This window comes from Hyperolius riggenbachi, chromosome 7 (assembly GCF_040937935.1).
Source record: "Hyperolius riggenbachi isolate aHypRig1 chromosome 7, aHypRig1.pri, whole genome shotgun sequence".
In the NCBI taxonomy this organism is placed as follows: Eukaryota; Metazoa; Chordata; class Amphibia; order Anura; family Hyperoliidae; genus Hyperolius; species Hyperolius riggenbachi.
The window spans coordinates 162,564,863-162,587,115 of NC_090652.1; the positions used below are offsets into that span (position 1 = coordinate 162,564,863).

General features: G+C 41.5%; 1 protein-coding gene across 3 annotated transcripts in view; it reads left to right on the forward strand.

The window, feature by feature from the left end:
• Positions 1 to 22,253, forward strand: part of PGAP1 (post-GPI attachment to proteins inositol deacylase 1) — a 240,276-nt gene that overhangs the window by 156,587 nt on the left and 61,436 nt on the right. For all 3 annotated transcript variants that reach the window (XM_068244826.1, XM_068244828.1, XM_068244830.1), the window contains 3 exons: positions 5,317 to 5,425; positions 7,831 to 7,869; positions 21,973 to 22,066. In XM_068244826.1, the coding sequence (XP_068100927.1) occupies positions 5,317 to 5,425; positions 7,831 to 7,869; positions 21,973 to 22,066 (242 nt within the window). The remainder of the gene's footprint in view (positions 1 to 5,316; positions 5,426 to 7,830; positions 7,870 to 21,972; positions 22,067 to 22,253) is intronic.

The window sequence follows — 22,253 nt, forward strand, 5'->3', positions numbered from 1 at the left end:
CACACAAAACGAGGCCTTACACTGTTTGAGGCTGAGGATAACCAGTAGACACAGTCAGCTGGTATTATTTGAAATAAAATGTATATGTCTGGCACCATATCCCTCCCTCTTTTGTTGTCCTTCAAGTTCGGAAGGCTAAAGCATTCAACACAAAACATCTGCCATAACAGACAATAAAACAAAACCATAACCTTCATAATTAGATTCTAACTATAAACATAGGAACATTGTGATGTTACCATCATCACAAGTATAGCATGAACATTGTTCACATTTTACTGAAAAGCGGAAGAGGCAGCAGACAAAGTCTGCAAGCTAGATCCCACTGCTTTTGAAGTGCTGTGACTAGTGTGTGGCACATCATCAAATAGGGGCTGGGAGTGGCCATGGACATCCTCTAGATCCGCAACATATGATGTGTTCTGTGTGCTTTTGACAAACCTATACGATGTTGAAGTTGTGGCCAAAGATGGCATTGAAAAGGAAGGCATATTTTGCAAGGAGGTGGTGTTGTTTGTTGTGCTGTTGTTGTATGTTTGCTTGTTGGAATGATGATATGGCAATGAGTATTGTGGCAGCAAAGTTGGAGTTTGTTGAGGCAAGTACTGGTGTTTACCCAAAGAATGTGACAATGTAGAAGATGAGTGAGTAGAAGTAGAACTGAGAGTAGTAAAGGGCATGTGGCTGGGGCCTTTATCATTATTGCTGCGAGCTTGTGAATTGGATGATGCATGCATTGGTAATGAGGCACTATTGAAGGGTTTTGCGTGAGTTGACACAATACTCAATGGTGTGTCAAAAAAACCATCACAAGAACCCTGGTCACTGTGTTTATCTTTTTGAGCAGACAAAATCACATTCATTATCTCTACATTCAATTTACAAGTTTTATGTCAGGAGCAAGGGATTTTAGAAAATCCAAAATTGGATCATCTTTATCTGCATCATTATTAGTCTCTATTAGGTCTGAACGCATAGTACTAAGGGCATCCAGAATTTCTGTATCTTCCTCAACCAATTTACGTCGTCGTGGGCGAACAACTTTCCCAATTGCCTTTGATGTTTGTGCCCCAGAGGACGACTGTTTCCCATTGTTCAACAATTCAACATCACTGTCTGCCCTGTGTGTGTTTGTGTCACCTGCACACTCTGTTGAGTCATTGGCTGAAGCAAGGTGTGGTTCTTCGTCATCATCATCATCTTCTACATTTCCAGAAGTGCTACAACAAAGGATAAGAGCAAAATATTTCTCTTGAATATCACACATCTGGCTAACAGGGATACACATTAATGAGGTCTGTGGAAGAGGAATGAGGGAGAAGAATGAGAATGAGAATGAAGAATGGAGAATGAAGAATTGAGAATGAAGAATGAGAATGAAGAATGAGAATGGAGAATGAGAATGAAGAATGAGAATGAAGAATGGAGAATGAAGAATGAGAATGGAGAATGAAGAATGAGAATGGAGAATGAAGAATGGAGAATGAGAATGAAGAATGAGAATGAAGAATGGAGAATGAAGAATGAGAATGGAGAATGAAGAATGGAGAATGAGAATGAAGAATGAGAATGGATAATGAAGAATGAGAATGAAGAATGAGAATGAAGAATGAGAATGAAGAATGAGAATGGAGAATGAAGAATGAGAATGAAGAATGAGAATGAAGAATGAGAATGAAGAATGAGAATGGAGAATGAAGAATGAGAATGGAGAATGAGAATGAAGAATGAAGTATGAGAATGGAAAATGAGAATGAAGAATGGAGAATGAAGAATGGAGAATGAGAATGGAGAATGAGAATGAAGAATGAGAATGAAGAATGAGAATGGAAAATGAGAATGAAGAATGGAGAATGAGAATGGAGAATGAGAATGAAGAATGGAGAATGAGAATGAAGAATGAGAATGGAAAATGAGAATGGAGAATGAAGAATGAAGAATGAGAATGAAGAATGAGAATGGAAAATGAGAATGAAGAATGGAGAATAGAGAATGAAGAATGAAGAATGAGAATGAAGAATGGAGAATGAAGAATGAGAATGGAGAATGAAGAATGAGAATGGAGAATGAAGAATGAGAATGGAGAATGAAGAATGAGAATGGAGAATGAAGAATGAGAATGAAGAATGAGAATGGAGAATGAAGAATGAGAATGAGAATGAAGAATGAGAATGGAGAATGAAGAATGAGAATGGAGAATGAAGAATGAGAATGGAGAATGAAGAATTAGGAATGAAAAATGTGTTATGGAAAATAAAATGATGAATGACATTGATGGCATACAAATATTAAAAAATGATTGAGTAGGATCATAACCATGCACATGTTAGCCACTGTGGAAGAATCCATACAATAATACCAGAATCACAAATATTTACAGTAAAAAATTATGTTTTTGCAAATGAAAATGACGCGCTCACAACATTATACTGGACATATTATCACCACAGGACTTTTAGATACTTACACTCTTTTCTCTAGCGATGGAACAAGAAACATGAGTGACTGGTACATAGGGTGGAATCGATATTTCCTCAAACCTTGGCCACTTCTCTCCTCTTTGCTTTTATCATGATCTTTCTTGAAACGATCACGCAGACTTTTCCATTTGACTTTTAACATTTTCACTACATGAACAACAAAAAACAAAAAAACAGTGTCAAAAAACAACAAAATAAAACAAAAACCCCCCTACACACACACACACACACCGTCACCACACACACTACAAACACACACACACACACACACACACACACACACACACACACACACTACCATACAACAAGTACAGCCAGAGATATTACAGTAAAAAAACACTTACATATGCGTGCTTTCCTCCGCGTATCAAATTATTCATACTTCTCATAAAAGAACGTCGCCACACTTTCCCATGCTCGGTTCTTCTTGTAAACATTATGGTAATCATCTAATGCGACATCCCAAAGTTCTGGCCGCCGCTCCACCTGGTCAATGAGAGCAACAGGATCAATCTCCTCAGCCATGTTGTGCACTGTCCCAACAAACTCCAACTGCGCACTTCCTGTAACACCTCAAGGCATTATGGGCCACTTCCAGTCCTCCAAGACACTCCCCAAACGCTTGCCAAACGATAGCGTAGCATTGGCAAGCGTTCATAGGCGATTGCATCACCTCCAGCCAAGAGTTTGTAGGCAGTAGCCGCTCCCAGACGCGACATGCGGCGGTTTACAAACGCACGATGACCGCACAGCTCATCTACCGCAGGCAAACGCTTACTGTTCAGAACAAAATAACACCCCCATTCGCTCCTATTATAAGGGAGGCAGATAGGCGTTCAGAACGCTTACAAACGCCTGGAATAAACGTTCGTGTGAAAGAGGCCTTAGGCTTTACAGGGGTGCTTACAATTAGGCACCCCCCAAAATGCCAGGACAGTAAACACACCCCACAAATGACCCCAGTTTGGAAAGTAGACACTTCAAGGTATTCAGAGAGGGGGATGGTGAGTCCGTGGCAGATTTCATTCATTTAGCAGAAATGGAAACTTTTTTTTTTTTGGTCTCAAAGTGTTATTTTCTGCTAACTTGTGACAAAAAATAAAATCTTCTATGAACTCACCATGCCTCTCAGTGAATACTTTGGGATGTCTACTTTCCAAAATGGGGTCATTTGGGGGGTATTTATACTATCCGGGAATTTTAGCACCTCATGAAACATGACAGGTGCTCAGAAAAGTCAGAGATGCTTCAAAATGGGAAAATTCACTTTTTGCACCATCGTTTGTAAACGCTATACCTTTTACCCAAACCAATAAATACACACTGAATGTTTTTTTATTTATCAAAGACATTTAGCACAATATATTTGGACAAAAATGTATACAGAAATTTTACTTTATTTGACAAATTTTATAACAGAAAGTGAAAAAAAATCATTTTTTTTACAAAATTCATGTCTTTTTTGATGAATATAATAAAAACTAAAAATCGCAGCAGCAATCAAATAGCACCAAAAGAAAGCTGTATTAGTGACAAGAAAAGGAGGGAAAATTAATTTAGATAGTAGGTTGTATGGCCGAGCAATAAACCGTTAAACCTGCAGTGGTCTGAATGGAAAAAAAGCACTTTATCAAACGTTTGATAATTTTCCTTATGGGTAAAATCTAATTTTGAATTCACTAAGGTGTTATAGATTTATTGATCATGTAATCGATAAAACATTTGATAAATCTTTAACACCTTAGTGAATTCAAAATTACATTTTACCCATGAGGAAAATTATCAAACGTTTGATAAAGTGTTTGATAAAGCTCCGTGAATTGAGGCCAAGATCTCACACTGCAGGAGGCATAGTTAGAGAAAAAAATAATACTTTATCAAGGTGTGTGTCAGTACAGTGCAGGGCAGCAGCAGTAGCCACAGCTGTCACTTTCTTGTAACAGGGCGACTGATGATGACCTCATGACACTGGGCTGTAAATCTCATTCTGTGGGCGTGAATGGGCATGTCTAACTCCAACTGTAACACCTCCCATGGAGTGAGAGCTGCAAAATGGAGGGATAGAGCTCTAAGATGGAGCCTGCCATTCTCTTTTATTCATAGTTGTATTGCACAAATAGATCTACTTTTATATTGCCCTTCACAAGTGTTTTGTGTCTAATCATTAATTTCAAAGGGATAAGGAGGCTCAATTTAGTGACTTTTTTTCAGTTCAGTTCCTCTTTAAGGGGCGAAAAGACTGTGGTCCTTAAGTGGTTAATGCCCAAGTTCTCAATTTTTCTAACTACATTTCATACAATTGTTATAATTAAAAAAAAAAGCACATGAACAAATTGCCCCTAAGGAGTATTCACTTTGGGAGGGGTAAACCTCTGAATCCTCAAAGCTTCCTCCATTATCCTCCATCGGCCTGTTTCATTGCTTGTACCTCCGAAAAACCACTTGTTGGCAGTTTGAGAACCTGAGTGGTTTCGTGCTACAGTGAAAGGCGCAGTGCGGACATGGTTTGGGGTTCCTGCTTGCAAACGGCTTGGTGGAGGAAGACGTGAGAAGCTTCTTGAGAATCCAGAAGTTTTTCCTGCTCCTGAGGCATCAGATTTTTCTCCCAATGAAATTTACAGGTTTACTTTAAAACTGATTTTCAAGAACTAATAAAAAGGTGTTTTTATATACATGAGAAAAATATCTGAATGCATTATATTGCACTCTATTGGATAATACAGATTACACATAAATATGTGATGTATGCAATGGATATATTTTGTTTAGGACTGTATAGGTGCATTTTGTTTATCTGATGTATTCACATTCTTTACTCCCCCCGCATTTATCCTAGCAATGATGCACCGCTGTACCTACCTGTCAAACTTCATGAGCCTCAACCACAGAACCACAATAGGACAGCATCATTAACGCTCTACACATCTCCAGATTGTAACTATGAGGTAAAACTACGCACACATGGTTTTCCTGTATTACAAATTTCTACTTCACATAATGCAACATTTACAGTTGTAAAACATTCCCATGTTTTGTTAGCGCAAGTGTACTAAACGCAAAAGTTTTTTTTTAAGAATCAGACAGGCAGGTGAGCACCAAAGATGTACTGTTTATGACCGGGAATCTAGCCTTGGCTACGGTATACATAATTATAGCAACAAAGGTCATAAGGCCACCATAATTATACCAATATGCAAAATAAGTTTATTACAATATAATTCAATACAAAGCACAATCCCCTAGATGTAGCCCTCAAATATCCAAAGAACCCTCCCCATATTAAAATCGTGCAGGCGATTGTGTGGATACATATAGTCTTATAGGCTTAGGCCAATGATTGATATACCACTCAATTTGCAGGTATTGTACCACTCATGCATGACTTATGCTCCGCACTGTTCTCTTTTTTTAATATGGGGAGGGTTCTTTGGATATTTGAGGGCTAAATCTAGGGGATTGTGCTTTGTATTGAATTATATTGTAATAAACTTATTTTGCATATTGGTATAATTATGGTGGCCTTATGACCTTTGTCGCTATAATTATGTATTCTTAATGTTTAGGTTGGCCCCACCCTATATTGTGCAGGGTATATTAACCAATATATGAGGCACCATTGCTTTTTTATTTAATTACTAGCTACGGTATGCTCCAGTGCGGCCTTTTTTTTTCCTGCTACATACATGTCTCTATCCAGGACCGGTACTTGTGGTATGATCTGCAAGATGCTACCAAACAAAATAACAGTTAACAGGCAGTATTGCGCAATATTTTGACCAGGCCGTCATATTTACACCCAGTTCTTGCAACAAAGGAATTATCTACATTAAGCAGGGAGCACACTTATCAGATTAATGTATGCTGCAAAACGTGCACCGGCCATTGATTTAAATGGCCCGTTTGAGAATTTCACATTGATCATGGTTTTTCTGCAATCTAATATTAAACAGCTTTCTGCTTTTTCCTGCACAACATGTACGTTCCTAATTACAGTGCGTATTGCCACAATTCAAAAAAATTGTGAACAAAAGTGGTAAATTGCATGCAAAAAAATGCAATCATCAACATGGTTGTTTGGGCGCACGCGGAAGGCAGGAAAACTGAGAATCTCATGCGAGAATGTTATGTCAATTGTGCCCCCTGCCTAAGTATGCTGAAGGCCTGGAACCCCCTAACAGTACATTACTTAGCCGTTTCTAAGCAATTGTGATTTGAAAAGCTCTTGCTAATGTAATGCTCTGAGTGTGATCCCACTTGAAGGATGTGATTTTATAAAAATCCCCCCTAGCATTGCATTTCCAAGAACTTTTCAAATCACTAGCACCGAAAAAAGGCTGCTAATTGGTTTGAGCCCTGAATGTGTTTTGTTTGCTTTTTATAGGGAGCTGGGAATAGATGGACAATAACTGAACTCAGGTCACTATAAAAAGCAAACCATTCTGTTGTAGCACTCTCTTCAAGTGCTACAACAGAATAAATAAGATTATGGTTGCATAGTTCTCAAAATATTACAAACAGTACAACAAAACATTGAGCAAACTGTGTGTGGACTTTACTAATTAATACTAATGAAATTACACTTGCTATTTGCAAATGAATGTCTAGATTTAAGCTGGCTATACATGATACAGTTTGTAGTCGTTCAGGCAAATGATCGATATCCAAATAGCAATTGTTTACCTGTTCTACCTCTTTGGACCATTAGATGTTATACTAAATTTGACAAAAAAATATTGTATAATATTGATCTCCTCTTCACAACCTCTAGTGACTAATGCAGTACAAAGCAATGAAAATGTTAACCGTGTACTGCTCCTGTATGATGTTCACTACCAGCACTACAGGTCTGGCATACCACGCTGCTTCCTAATTGTGTGCAGCAAGCCTCTCCCCCAATCACTAGGCCAACAGTGGGCACATGGGATATATGGTGGTATGGTGACATCATCACATCAGGCAGCTCCACATGCATTCAAGGGGCAGTCTGAAACTAGACTTGAAGCTCCAGACTTGTAGGGGAACAAAAAGGAAAGCCCTTCTGTCCACAGGCTAACCGCAGAACTGCTCACAAGCGTTCATAGCACTACATGCTGAACTTGATTGTATGAAACTGACATTACTGTTGGTAAGATGGTCAGTTTTGTAATACTGATGCGTGCCACATTTCAAAGGTATAATGCTATAGTTGCACCATGAAAATAGCTGTTGACTGAATCCCAGAAAGTACTGCCCATAGATGCTGTTTCTTATCTTATTTTTCCTGTTTATCATTTAGATTTTTGATTTCTGTATATAGTTTTCACTTCCACTTATGCAGTATATATTTAATGTGTTACTTTGTTCCTTTTAGGTCACAATCTCTACTTCATTCTTGCAAATGTTGGGGCAGGTGAGTAAACTTAGGTTTCCAGTTCTTTCATGGTTTTAATGGTGGATTATTTGAACGATTTAAAACTTTTAGCCATAAATTCCTAGTCTTGTTATAGGTAAACAGCAGCAGAGCTTGCTTTTATGTGATCGCCATCCCGATGATCTCAGGGGTGTGATTGCAAATCATGATGCCCCCTGCAAAATCTTTAGTCCCCCCTGACATTTTTACCGCTAGTGGGGGGGCAGGATTAGTTAGGTGTCATATACCAGGTCTGGTGAACTGTGATCACCACAACTCCGCTCATGGCAATCTTCCCCCAATAGCAGTATCACTCCAGTATAGCCATGTTTCCTACCAAACCCCAAGGAAAGATTACCTTAGCATTCACTATGGTTCCTAAATGCAGAGGCGCTCACTTCTGCATTTAGACCCATTGAGTTATACTCCTGTTTGCCTGATGAAGGGGGACCACACCTGTGAAACGCGTTGCACTAAGTGGAGTTCAATAAAAGTTTTTTGTATTGATATATTGTGACTCAATTGAGTTTTATATTTTTGAGGGCGGTAAGTCCACCTCAACATCTACTCTGGCGCCTCTGTACACCAAGCTTTGCTGAAATCTTGATTCCACCCTCGGTGGAGGGGTGCTACCCCGTTTCCTATCTACAGAGAGCGACATCTGATTGGAAGCCCACGGTGTTCAATTCGGCAGTCAGAATGTTTGACACTTGCACAGGTGCATTGTTCTGCAAAGAGAAGGGATCCTTTTGGTCAACTTACCATGGCGTTAGGTCTTAATCGCCTCCTTTATCTGGTCAAGGAGGTTAGCATAATGGTATCCAATGATACTAGAGCACTAGGGTAGAGGCAGTCCACCAACAAAATACCGTCTTTGTCCCAGAAAACGGACACCATGACTTTTTTTGGGACAATTTCTTGATGCAGAACTTTTCGGCTGTGGGAACCCACTGTAGGAAGGACACATCCTACAGTGATGTAGAAAGCACACTTCTCCCCCAGTGGCAGTGACATCTCACTGTAAATTTCCTTTGATTAGTTTCCCTGAAAAAAAAAAAAACTTTATGATGGCCCATGACTCCCAAGGATGTGAAACTTGTTTGTTCCTTTGCCATTACAGCTTCTCACTAAAAGCAAAAACAGTTTAAAGAATTGCAAACACCTAAAATGTTCATAAATTATTACATATTACATGCTAATGGCTGCCATATGCCTCCACACTTGTTTTTCTATGTCATCTTGAAGGGGGCAAAGTCAGGAACGTTTCAGCACCCCCTTGTACACAGAAGCAATGTATAATATTTTATTTGTAAGTGTATTTACATGAAGTGCATACAATAGGGAAAAAAAAACTATAGTTTTTATACTAGGTTTTACCCACCTTTCAGCTCCTTGAAGGAAGTTGGAAGCAGAAAAAAAAGATACTTGTCTAAGGAGAGGGATGGCTCTGGGTCCTATAGAGCCTCCCTGTTCCTCTCCTCGTCCCGTTGTTCCTGCACTCCGTTAGCAGTGTATGACCGATTGGTTGGAGACTGCTCTCTTCCGTTTTGGGTGGACTTCAGAAGTCTTCAGGAGCACTCGAGCTCCCAAACACGAGCTGTCCATACTGCACACGCACCCTCTCAAGGGCACTCGGACATACGCAGTACAGAGCGTCTTTGGGAGCACTCTGGCTCCTGAACATTTCCAGAGCCTCCCACAGCTGGAGAGTTAAACAAAGTAGCCTGTGGGGGAACAAGGAGATGAGGAGAGGAATGGGAAGGCTCTGTAGGACCTAGAGCATTCCCTCTCCTTAGGTAAGTAAAACATTTTTATTTTTTTTTAATAAGGCTTCAGATTCACTTTAAAACTGAGCCTGTCAGGATGTGTCAACATACAACACCACAGACCTGAATGAATACATTTCTGTTTTGAACAAGCCCTATCCACAGGCACCTTCCCCTCAGACTTCAAGCAGGCCACTGTACTACCCCTGCTCAAGAAACCCTCCCTCGACCCCTCGCTACCCTCTAACTACCGTCCTATCTCCCTCCTCCCCTTTGCCTCAAAACTCCTGGAGCGTCTGGTTCACAAACGCCTGACCCAGTTCCTCAATGCCAACTCACTCCTAGACCCACTGCAATCTGGATTTCGGCCTGCCCACTCAACCGAAACTGCTCTCACCAAAGTGGTCAATGACCTTGCCTTAGCTAAAGCTGAAGGTAAATACTCCATTCTCCTCCTCCTTGACCTTTCAGCAGCTTTTGACACAGTAGATCATCCCCTACTCCTCCAGTTCCTCCAGTCCTTGGGCATTCACGATCTCGCCCTGTCCTGGCTTTCATCCTACCTCTCCAACCGCTCCTTCACGACCGCCTTCAATGAGTCCTTGTCCACCCCCAACCACCTCTCGGTGGGAGTCCCCCAAGGTTCGGTCCTTGGCCCCCTACTGTTCACGCTATACACATCCTCCATTGGCAAGGTTATCTCCTCCATGGGTTTTAACTATCATCTGTATGCAGATGACACCCAGATCTACCTCCACACCCCTGACATATCCACCACTACCATGGACAAGGTCTCCTCCTGCCTATCAGCCATCTCCTCCTGGATGTCCGCTAGGTTCCTGAAACTGAATCTAGACAAAACGGAATTTATGATCTTCCCACCCCGGCCATCCACGAACCTCCCAGATGTGCATGTCACTGTTAACCACACTACCATTCGCCCTACCTCTCAAGCCCGTTGTCTGAGTGTCACCCTGGACTCCGCACTCTCCTTCATTTCCCACATCCAAAACCTCACAAAGTCCTGCAACTTCCACCTTCGTAACATCTGTAAGATTCGCCCTTTCCTGACCTCTGCCACCACCAAACTCCTCATCCATGCCCTCATAATTTCCCGCCTTGACTACTGCAATGCCCTGCTGTCTGGTCTCCCTATGACCCGAACAGCCCCACTGCAGTCCATCATGAATGCGGCAGCCAGAATTATCCACTGTTCCCATCGCTCCACCACGGCAGATCCCCTCCTAGAATCCCTCCACTGGCTTCCTATCCAGTCCAGAATCAAATTCAAGATACTGTGTCTGACCTACAAATCTGTCCACAAAACTTGTCCAACCTACATTTCCGATCTTGCTCAGAGGTACACACCTAGCCGCTCACTCCGCTCTTCCAATGAACTTCGCCTAACCGCCCCCCGCATCACCCAGTCCCATGCACGCCTCCAGGACTTCTCAAGAGCTGCTCCAACACTATGGAACTCCCTACCTCCACCCATTAGGGCAGCCCCCTCCTTCAACATCTTCAAGAAAGCCCTCAAAACTCACCTTTTCACTCTGGCCTACTACCCCTCACAAGTGCTCTAAACCTACAGCTGAACTCTGGTCCCCTACCTTCCGTGTCCTTACCTCTACCTCTAGATTGTAAGCCTTTGGGCAGGGTCCTCCTCCTTCTGTGTCCTACCTGATCATGCAACTCCATTACTGTGAACCCATGCTATGCATCTGAGTGAACCTAACTTGCCTAATCTACATGCTCAATCCAATGACTAAGCATTACCTTGTACTCATACTGTGCCGTGTGGTCTGGTTTTCTATTATTCCTGTATTGTCATATTGCTGTATGTCACCCCTAAATATTGTCTGTAACCTAAATTAATGTTCAGCGCTGCGTAATATGTTGGCGCTTTATAAATACAATAAATAAATAAATAATAATAATAAATAAATAAATACAGACATACAATTTTGCTGAGCTGAGCGACAATCCTCTAAATTGTTTTAACTTTAACAAAGCTTTGTAACATTCTGATCAGTCTTTTTGAACAGCAGCCTACATATTAAACTAAATAGTGAAACTAAAGATGTGGAGAATGAGAATACTTGTTTGTGGTTTGCCTTGTTGAACCGATAGCACACTGGCTATTTATGCTCCGTCAATTGCTCAAAGTGCATTTTCCATAAACTGACTGATCTCTCCCTATACATACAGGATGTTGTGTGCATTTTTCTTGACTTCAGTATTGTAGTGCACTAAGTTTAATAATAAACCCTAATTTATGCCATGACAATTACTTCACTTATTAAAAGAACCTCATTTAGCTGACACTTATTTATTTATTGTATTTATAAAGCACCAACATATTACGCAGCGCTGGACATTAGTTTAGGTTACAGACAGGGCCGGCGCTACCATAGAGGCAAAGGAGGCAGCTGCCCCAGGGCCCCAGAGCTTGTAGGGGCCCCCAGTGGCTACAAGAGGAAAAAAAATTCAAATCGGCCTTATAGTTTTTGAGAAAATCGATTTTAAAGTTTCAAAGGAAAAAAAATACACATTTAAAAACCTGGCGACTTTAATGGTTAATAGCAAATCTGCCTTAAATGCTAGAAACCCTAAATTTGCAGGATAGCAGGAGATCATTAGGAATAAGAGGAAAAAACAATTTTTCAAAAAGACCTTATAGTTTTTGAGAAAATCGATTTTAAAGTTTCGAAGGAAAAAAGTATACTTTTAAATGCGGTAAATGTCACTTTTAGTAGCAAACCTAACGTTAGTGTAATTTTACATGCATCATATGCATCAAACGAAAGCACAATAAATTTCCTGACGGGGTTTCCAGGGGGTCTATACGCAGCCGCAGCGCTTTGGCCAGAGATCGCTATACAGCCACAATATGGCTGTATGAAGATCCCTGGCATTTTTTCCTATTTTCCTAATTTTTTTTATGTTTAGAATGTGGGAATTTAAAAAAAAAAAATTATGTGGGGTCCCCCCTCCTGAAACTTTTTAACCCCTTGTCCCTTATGCAGGCTGGGATAGCCAGAATGTGGAGCTCTGACCGATTGGGACTTCACACCCTGACTATACCAGCTGCAAAAAAGGTCCCCTAATGCCGATTTTTGTTCCGGGGTATATGTTGGGGGGGCCCCCCAGGTTTTTTTTGCCCTGGGGCCCCATTGTTGCTTAAACCGGCCCTGGTTACAGACAATATTTAGGGGTGACATACAGCAATATGACACTACAGGAATACAAGAAAAACCAGATCATGCAGCACAGTAGGGAGTACAAGGTAATGCTTCGTCAGTCACTGGATGGGAGCATGGAGATTAGGCAACTTAGGTTCACTCAAATGCATAGCATGGGTTCACAGTAATGGAGGTGCATGATCAGGTAGGACACAAAAGGAGGAGGACCCTGCCCAAAGGCTTACAATCTAGAGGGAGAGGTAGGGACACGAAAGGCAGGGGACCAGAGTTCAGCTGTGGGTTTAGAGCATTTGTGAGGGGTAGTAGGCCAGAGTGAAAAGGTGAGTTTTGAGGGCCTTCTTGAAGATGTTGAATGAGGGGGCTGCCCTAATGGGTGGCGATAGGGAGTTCCATAGTGTTGGAGCATCTCTTGAGAAGTCCTGGAGGCATGCATGGGACTGGGTGATGCGGGGGGGGGGGTTGTCAGGCGAAGTTCATTGGAAGAGCGGAGTGAGCGGCTAGGTGTGTACCTCTGAGTAAGATCGGAAATGTAGGTTGGACAGGTTTTGTGGACAGATTTGTAGGTCAGACACAGTATCTTGAATTTGATTCTGGACTGGATAGGAAGCCAGTGGAGGGATTCAAGGAGGGGATCCGCCGTGGTGGAGTGATGGGAGGAGTGGATAAATCTGGCATTCATGATGGACTGCAGTGGGGCTATTCCGGGTCATAGGGAGACCAGACAGAAGGGCATTGCAGTTGTCTAGTCAAGGCGGGAAATTATGACACTTAGCGAACCAGAACCCTCTGGCTATATCAATATACACTTTACTCAAACCTTCATTATTCATGTTTTTGAACTGATTGTACTACATGAAAATTGTATCACTCATGCAGCAAAAAATCAACTTGGATGTATTTTATTAAATGATCATACCACAGTATTATGGAAGGGTTGACATCTAAATGGGGTAAATCATTTAAAGGAAACCAGAGACGAAGCACCCTCATGTATTTTACCATATATATCAATGAGAACATGACAGTAAACACCTACCCTGCTCTCCGTTTCTTTCTTCTCTGCTAAATCTGCCTGTTATTAGCCCTGATAAGAATCCCCGACTGAGCATTCAGTCTAGCTTTCACCAGAATGATTACAGCTGAGTCAGTGTTCTGTGATGTCTTTCCAAGCCCAAGCCTGACCCCTTGTGGCTCTGCTTTGTTGCTTCGAGGATAAATAGCAGGAAAGCAGAGCCACAAGGGTGCAGACTTGGGCTTGAAAAGACATCACAGAAGAATGACTTAGCTATAATTACTCCGGGCAAAGCTAGACTGAATGCTCAGTCGGGGATTCTTATCAGGGCTGATAACAGGCAGATTTAGCAGAGAAGAATGAAACAGCAGGGTAGAGGTTTACTGTCATGTTCCCATTGATATATATATATATATATATATATATATATATATATATATATATATATATATATATATATATATATGGTAAAATACATGAGGGTGCTTTGTCTCTGGTTCTCTTTAAGGCCTTGACATACTCAACAAATTTAAAAACCACACACACTTTAAGGTAACTTAAAAGAGGAACTTTAACCCAGGATTGAATTTCATCCCAATCAGTAGCCAATACTTCCTCTCCCATGAGAAATGTTTACCTTTTCTCAAATAGATCATCAGGGGGATCTGTATGGCTGAAATTGTGGTGAAACTCCACAGTGTGATGTCATGAGCATAGACCTGACAGTTTGCTGTATGTGAACATTGTTGCATTGTGATAAATAACATCTTTTTTCCAACTGCCAAGCAAGCATCTCTTTCTGTGCATAGAACTCTTGGTAAATGAACATTTCATAGTAATCACTTGGCAGAACTAAAGATATCAACACCAGTGATACATTTCAGAATGTAAACCAGGGAGTAGAAAGATGTTACAACATAATCTATAAATTAATATTGTAAAAATTAAGCAATTTTATTCATTATGTCCTTTTCACTGCAGTTGCTCTTTAAGTACAGGAAATCTATCTAGCTGGTAAATTTTGCATATACCAAAATAGGCTTGCTTGTCTTTAGAAATCCATTATGACTCCAGGTTGCCAACTTAACTTTTATTTTTTTACAAAATGCAAACACCCATAACTTTGAAGTATAGTGGCAGAGTCTGCGGGATTGGGCTTTATTTGCTACATTGTAGTTGTGGCCTCATTTCTTTTACCTTTATACAAGCTCTTCTATATGTGCCGCTTTTAAAGAGGAACTGTAACGCCAAAACGGCCCCTGGGGGGTACTCACCTCGGGTGGGGGAAGCCTCAGGATCCTAATGAGGCTTCCCACGCCGTCCTGCGTCCCTCGGGGGTCTCGCTGTAGCCCTCCGTGCAGTCCGGGCAGCGGTGACGTCATTATTTACCTTCCTGGCTCCTGCGCAGGCGCTCTGATGCCTCTCGGCGCCGAAGTAGGCGGAAATACCCGATCGCCGTCGGGTCTGCTCTACTGCGCAGGCGCAAGTTTCCGGCGCCTGCGCAGTAGAGCGGACCCGACGGAGATCGGGTATTTCCGTCTATTTCCGTGCCGAAAGTCGCCACAGCGCCCCCGCTGGAGCCAGCAAAGGTAAATATTGAACTGACAGTCGGCACAGTCGCCGGCTGTTCGGAGGGCTGCGGCGAGACCCCCGTGGGACAGAGGACGGCGTGGGAAGCCTCATTAGGATCCGGAGGCTTCCCCCACCCGAGGTGAGTACCCCCCAGGGGAGGTTTTTGTTGTTACAGAGTCTCTTTAAAGCTGCACTGTAGTGACCTATGGTAGAATGTAGTAAATTATTCAGGATACCCACTTTTACATAATTTAACCTTGTTTCAGCATCAGAAACCCTTTCTGTATCTACAGTTGTGTTCAAAATTATTCAACCCTCAATGAAATTGAGTGTTTTGGCCAGTTTGACATTGATTTTGATCATTCCAGTCATCTTGTTTACAATTAAATCAAAGAGGCACTTGTAAGTCAGACAAATATAACATTTATAATGAAATAACCACAAATATATTTTCTGTGCTCACATCATTATCAGTTGTATTCAACCACCAAGTGACATTCATTCTTAGTACTTTGTACAACATCCTTTTCCAGTTATAACAGCTTTTAAACGTGAAGCATAGCTTGACACAAGTGTCTTGTAGCGATCTACGGGTATCTTAGCTCATTCTTCATGGGCAAAAGCTTCCAGTTCAGTCACATTCTTAGGCTTGCGTGCTGCAACTGCTTTCTTTAAGTCCCACCAGAGGTTCTCAATCGGATTTAAGTCTGGTGACTGCGATGGCCACTCCAAAATGTTCCAGCCTTTAATCTGCAACCATGCTCTAGTCAACTTGGAGGTATGCTTGGGATCATTGTCCTTTTGAAAGGTCCAATGTCTCCCAAGCCTCAGGTTTGTAATGGACTGCATCACATTTTCATCCAATATCTCCTGGTACTGAAGAGAATCCATGGTACCTTGCACACGCTGAAGCTTCCCTGTACCTGCAGATACAAAACAGCCCCAAAGCCTGATTGATCCCACACTATGCTTCACAGTAGGCAAGGTGTTCTTTTCTTCATAGGCCTTGTTTTTCCTCCTCCGAACATAGCGTTGATCCATGGGCCCAAACAGTTCTAATTTTGTTTCATCAGTCCACAGAACACTATCCCAAAACTTTTGTGGTAGTGTTCTGTGGACTGATGAAACCAATGAACAAAACACACCTGATTCAATCAATATAACACATATAAACCCTGCGAAGAGAGGACTAAATTAAAACTTAACTTTTATTAGGGTAGTTCTAAAAGGGATCTAATTTGCTAAAAAGACATAGATGTGATAAATGGGTGGGAGATATCAGTCACGGTCCATAGAAGACCACCCTCCACTACCCCACTAGTAATCTATAAACCCCCCACACAACTCGACATGTTTCATTTCCTCTATGGGAAATTTCGTCAGGAGTGATAAGTGCTCAGTGCTAGAGTGCCATAGTGCTCAAAATAAATTACATTATATACATCACATAGCTAGTACAAATTTAGCAAAGTAACAGAGAAACCGGCCGCAACCCTGCAGCCTGCATTGCGCTATGTTGCGTCCTAAGCAGGCATCCAATTGATGACTCTGCCAGTATCCATGCGTCTGCAATGACGCTTCACGCTGTGACATGTCCCTAGCATCGTAACGATTGTAACTGGGTGCGAGCAGGAAGGGATAACCTGACTCGTTACCTAGGTAACTAGTAAGCACAAACTTTTGCACTAGCCGGGATTACCCAACTCGTTGCTTGGTATTAAATGACAATACAGCATTGGGAGGGAGAAGGCAATTTGGGCTGCAAAGTAAACACAATGCAATGCTATGTAATGAGTTAAACACTCACCACCTAGGGACCGGCGGGGCATTCCATAATGTAAATCAGTGGAACGGGGAAAGGTTAGGATGGGAAGAGGAAAACAAAACTGGGAATGGGAAACATGAAAGGGAAAACATGGAAGTGAGGAGGAGATCAGGCTCTTTTCCAATAACCTGTAAATAAAGAAAGATAATGTTACTATTGCAATTTTACCATAATGAAAACGGTGAAATAAAAAAACAATAAGATTCCATCCTGCAAAAGAATTTTTAATTTTAAGTTAGAAAGTTGTGCATATATGCATGATCTCTTACTCAGAAAACATGTTAGTGGGTTATTAGAATTGAGTCTTTTAGGGAATAGGGTGCCCATCTCAAAAATCCAGAAAGCTTCTCGCTGCAAACGTTTTTTTTTCTCCTGATCATCTGGGTCTGACGTGGACATGGCTTGAACATGCAGTCAGCAAAGCCTTCAAAGGCTTCAGGCTGTGTAACTTGTTTTCCAGCTTTTGCTTTGATACGTTCAGGTGCACTCCAAACCAGCAACTCAAGGAAACCTCCCCTGGGGCTATATTGACTGAAGTAAAGTTATCTGTTTATATATAAAATGTACCGATATGTTTTATTGTAAAGAGGCACCTCAAAAACACCTTAACATTTGCTGCTACAGAGAAATGGCCAGCAATGGAAGAGGTTGGTGATGATGCATAGGAGCAATATGTATAATCCATGTAGCAGCATCAGAGCATATACCATAATAATAATTATTATTATTAGGGCATTGCCCATCCGCCTAACTATATAATAGAACAATAAGGTCACAAAGATGATGGTAATAAATGTGACAATATACATAAAAGTACACGGTCTGGAGCTGTATAACATAGATAATGTGGTTCAGAGCTAAATTCTGCATGGGTCACATTAAAATAGAATTTCACAGATTAATAGCAGTCAAAGAATGGCAAATTAGTCATTAAGAATGTTGAACATGTGTAGCCCTCCTCTGTAATCCACCCACGGCTGCCAAACTTTTTCCAAGTGAGGCAGGGTGTAATTTATCCTGCCATTAATACGTTCGTAAACCATTTTTCTTTCTACACATGACATTCGTTTGTATGCTAGTGAGGTCTGCTTCCATTGGGAAGCAAAATACACATTACCAGAAACGAAAGTATGCTGGATTAGGTTATGGGTGGCATGTTTAATACCTTGGGGCCATAACATTTTGATGTCTTTAGTAATGAATTTATTTAGTACACTGAAGAGATACCTGGATGATGTCTTGGTGGCATGGACAGGAATGGCCGTACAACTCGGTGAGTTCGTGGCTAAATTAAATCAGAACAATAGAAATATTAAATTGACATACGCGTTTGGTGGTGAAATCCCCTTCCTGGATCTCAAATTGAAAGTGGAGGGTGAAATGATTATGACCACTTCCTATCGCAAGCCCACTGCGGGCAACACTCTTTTGCATGCCACAAGCCATCATCCAGAGTCCCTTAAAAGAGGTATCCCTTACGGTCAGTTCCTCCGATTGCGTAGGAACTGTGGTCGAGACGAGGACTTTAGAAACTAGTCTCGTCTGATGTACCAACGTTTTCGGGACAGAGGATACTCACATTCGACATTACGCAAGGCACTCAAAAGGGCTTGGGGTAGGGATAGGCAGGAATTGCTGGCCCCCAGGGGGGTGCCGCGAAGTGCGGAGGGGGAGGGACATATACGGCTCATAACCGGTTTTGGATCCCATTGGGATAATTTGAGGAAACTACTTACCAAATTCTGAGAGATTATTTAGTACATAGTGAGATTCAGAGAAATCCCTCAACCTGGTTGGACCGTAGGAGGCCAGTTGGAATGTATAAATGCTCCAGATGCAAATTGTGTCCCTATGTTGAACGTACTAATGTCTTTTATAGTAGTGATGGGAAAAATGAATTTACAATTAGATCTTTTATTAATTGTGAGACCACCAAAGTAATATACTCAATTCAATGTCCATGTAAATTGACATATGTGGGCAAAACAAAAAGAAGTCTAAAAGAGCGAGTATTGGAGCATTTTGGCAAAATAACAGGAGGCAAAGCCACAGGAACTATATATGAACACTATAAGGAGTATCATAATAATTCTCTTAAAGGGACTCTAGTGAAAGGGTTATATGGTTTAAAAATTTCTGGGAGAAGGGGGGACTTTGATGAGGTCCTCTATTGCAGTGTTTCTCAACATTTTATTGGTATGTACCCCCTTTAAAACCCGTGTACTCACCAAGTACCCCCAAGCATAGTAATCATTATGACAAGTACCCCTTAACAAATATATATTGAATCGTAGTGCATGATAATGATTCTAAACAACTTCCAAGAATTTACTATTGCTTTTAATTAGCTAAATTACTAATTTGGTGTTGTTTAAATAAGATTTATAATTTTCTAAAACTCTAAATTGGTTATTCTTGTTTAAGTGTATCAAGCCCAAGTACCCCATGGAACCATCAGAAGTACCCCCTGGGGTACGCGTACCGCATGTTGAGAACCTAGGCTCTATTGCAAGGAGGCTATGTGGATCTTTAAGTTGGGCACAGTGGCCCCCCTCGGTCTCAATGCTGAATTAGACCTCTCCCCATTTCTGAGATACAACAGATATAGATAGCATCCTATGCAACTATGATGGGCCCACTGTGGTTTGTATTTCATTCATACTGTGGGGTAATGCACGTAGTGTGAGTGGCACCGCAGTGTATGAGATGTGCTATATGTATTGCCACAAGAAGACGTGGACTATCTTTATTTCCCTGTGAGAATTATCTGCCTAAACAAATATGCAGCAATGTATATTAGATCCTGAGTGACATTGATCAGTGGAGCCATTCATATACATTGGATTGAGTTGTCTGTACACTCTGTGTTTGTTTTTGTAAGAAGCATTGATTTCCTGCTCTATGTGAAATGTCTTTCCAAAAATTGATATAGTGATGAGTGATGTCAACATGGAATATTGTGGGGACTTGCCTGAAATTTGCGTATGGAACGATTGGAACTGGGCTCTGCATATACATATATATGACCCATTGCAGCCTCTGTGGAAATCAGCAGGAAAAGTATCGCTGGTTGCTGTGGTTACACACTAGGAGGAGCCACGGGACTGCTTTTAAGAGAAGGTAATGGCCGTATAGGCCACACCCTGATGAAACGCCCAATGTGGGCGTGAAACGCGTCGGTGGGCGGAGCTCTATCCGGCAGAGTGGCTACGTGCTCAGAGACGTCATCTCCGGAGGCCGCACTAAGTCTACCCGCTATTCATCCGCAGTACCAGCGCGCCTGGCGTGGTTGGCGTGGCGTGTTGTGCACAATACGGAATTGTATCATTTATACCGGCAACCCGAAGGGACACCGGGACCACCATGCGCATGGCCCTAAATCTATGGTGACACTCTTGAGGAGTAAGCGGTGATTGGCGGTACATTGAAGGGACCTCTTCACGGGTGAGATCCATCCATATCTGTCTAATGCATTATGCGTGATGTTATGATGCGACAAGTAATCCGGAAAATCCTTTGATGGTTTCAATTGGGACTTGTCAATTACATATGGATCTTTCTATCCTTAGAAACAAGCAAAAGGGAAGAAAAAGGAAGGGGGGCCCCCGATAATTGAGACACTGTGGCAGATTGGAAGGTGTATGTATGCGCGGGCGAAAGTGTGTGTATATATAGTCATATAGGCCTGGATCCATGACTGATTACCACTCAGCTTGCAAGCACTATACCACTCATGCATGATTTATGCTCCGCATTGTTCCTTGGTTTTTAATGTGGGGAGGGTTTCTTTATCTAATTGAGGGTCTTATTTAGGGCAATGGGCTCTATTCTCAAAGACTTCCCGCATGCGGTAAAGTACATGCGGGAAGTTTGCACCCAAAATACCGTCAAGTTGGAATTCTCAAAATGTTCCGCATGTTTTTTCTGCATGCGGAAAAAGTGTGGTAAAAGTGCGGGATTCTTGCGGAAAACTTTCCGCAAAAGTCGGTATTTTCCGCAATAAAAGATCAATTCTCAAAAATGTTCAGGCGCATCATTTCGTCGTTAATTACCGATTTTTTTATCACCTACAAGTAGTAGGTGATATATTCCGCATCCCATTGACTTTATTGAAGTCTGGAGACTTGAGGGCTGTGCTTGCTGGACTTTAACTTTTTTTTTTTAAACACTTTTTCATGCGACCTTTTTACCGCATGATTCCCGCATGAATAATGGCTGTTTCCGCATCTTTTTTCCCGCATGCGGCAAACATGCGGAAAATGTTAGTGAATGCTGAAAAAATGCGGAGTTTACCGCTGGCGGGAATTTAGCGGTAAAATTTTGCGGTACTTTTGGCTCTTTGAGAATAGAGCCCATTGTGCCTTGTTCTATATCATGTTGTAATAAATGAATTTTGTATATTGGTATGAATTTTGGTGGCCTTATAACCTTTATCTTCACAATTATGCAACACTGAAGAGGAGGCCAGCTACTCTTGTCCAAAGGACCAAAACCACTGGGCACTCCCACCAGGTATACAAAAAGGAGCATTTATCAGGACAGATTCTTAAAACCTCTTTCAATAGCCCTGATAGATGCAGAGAGAGCCCCCAGTGCATGGAAATGTGAAACCATTGGTTGTATGATTTTATAGTCCATTGAATAATATTTTTTGCTGCTGAAATAATGAACTACTTAAAATGAAAACTGGTAATAATTCCAAACATGTGCTTTCTACTTTTCTAGATTATCCGATTTCATGGGCCCTCTCTGCCTGTCTATATCATGTCTAATCTCCTCCTTGCATATGGTGCACAGTTATATTCACTCTCCAGAAAAGGTACCTTAAATCATTGCAATTACAATATTTCGTGTGTGTTTCTCCTACAGATGTCATGATGGATCGGGCAACAATCATCCTGTCTCCACTTCTGCTGTGACTGACTGACTGTGCTTGGTTTTAGGTTAGGTTTAGAACAGGAGGCTGAACTTCAATAAGATAAAACACACAAACAACCAGGTGCACC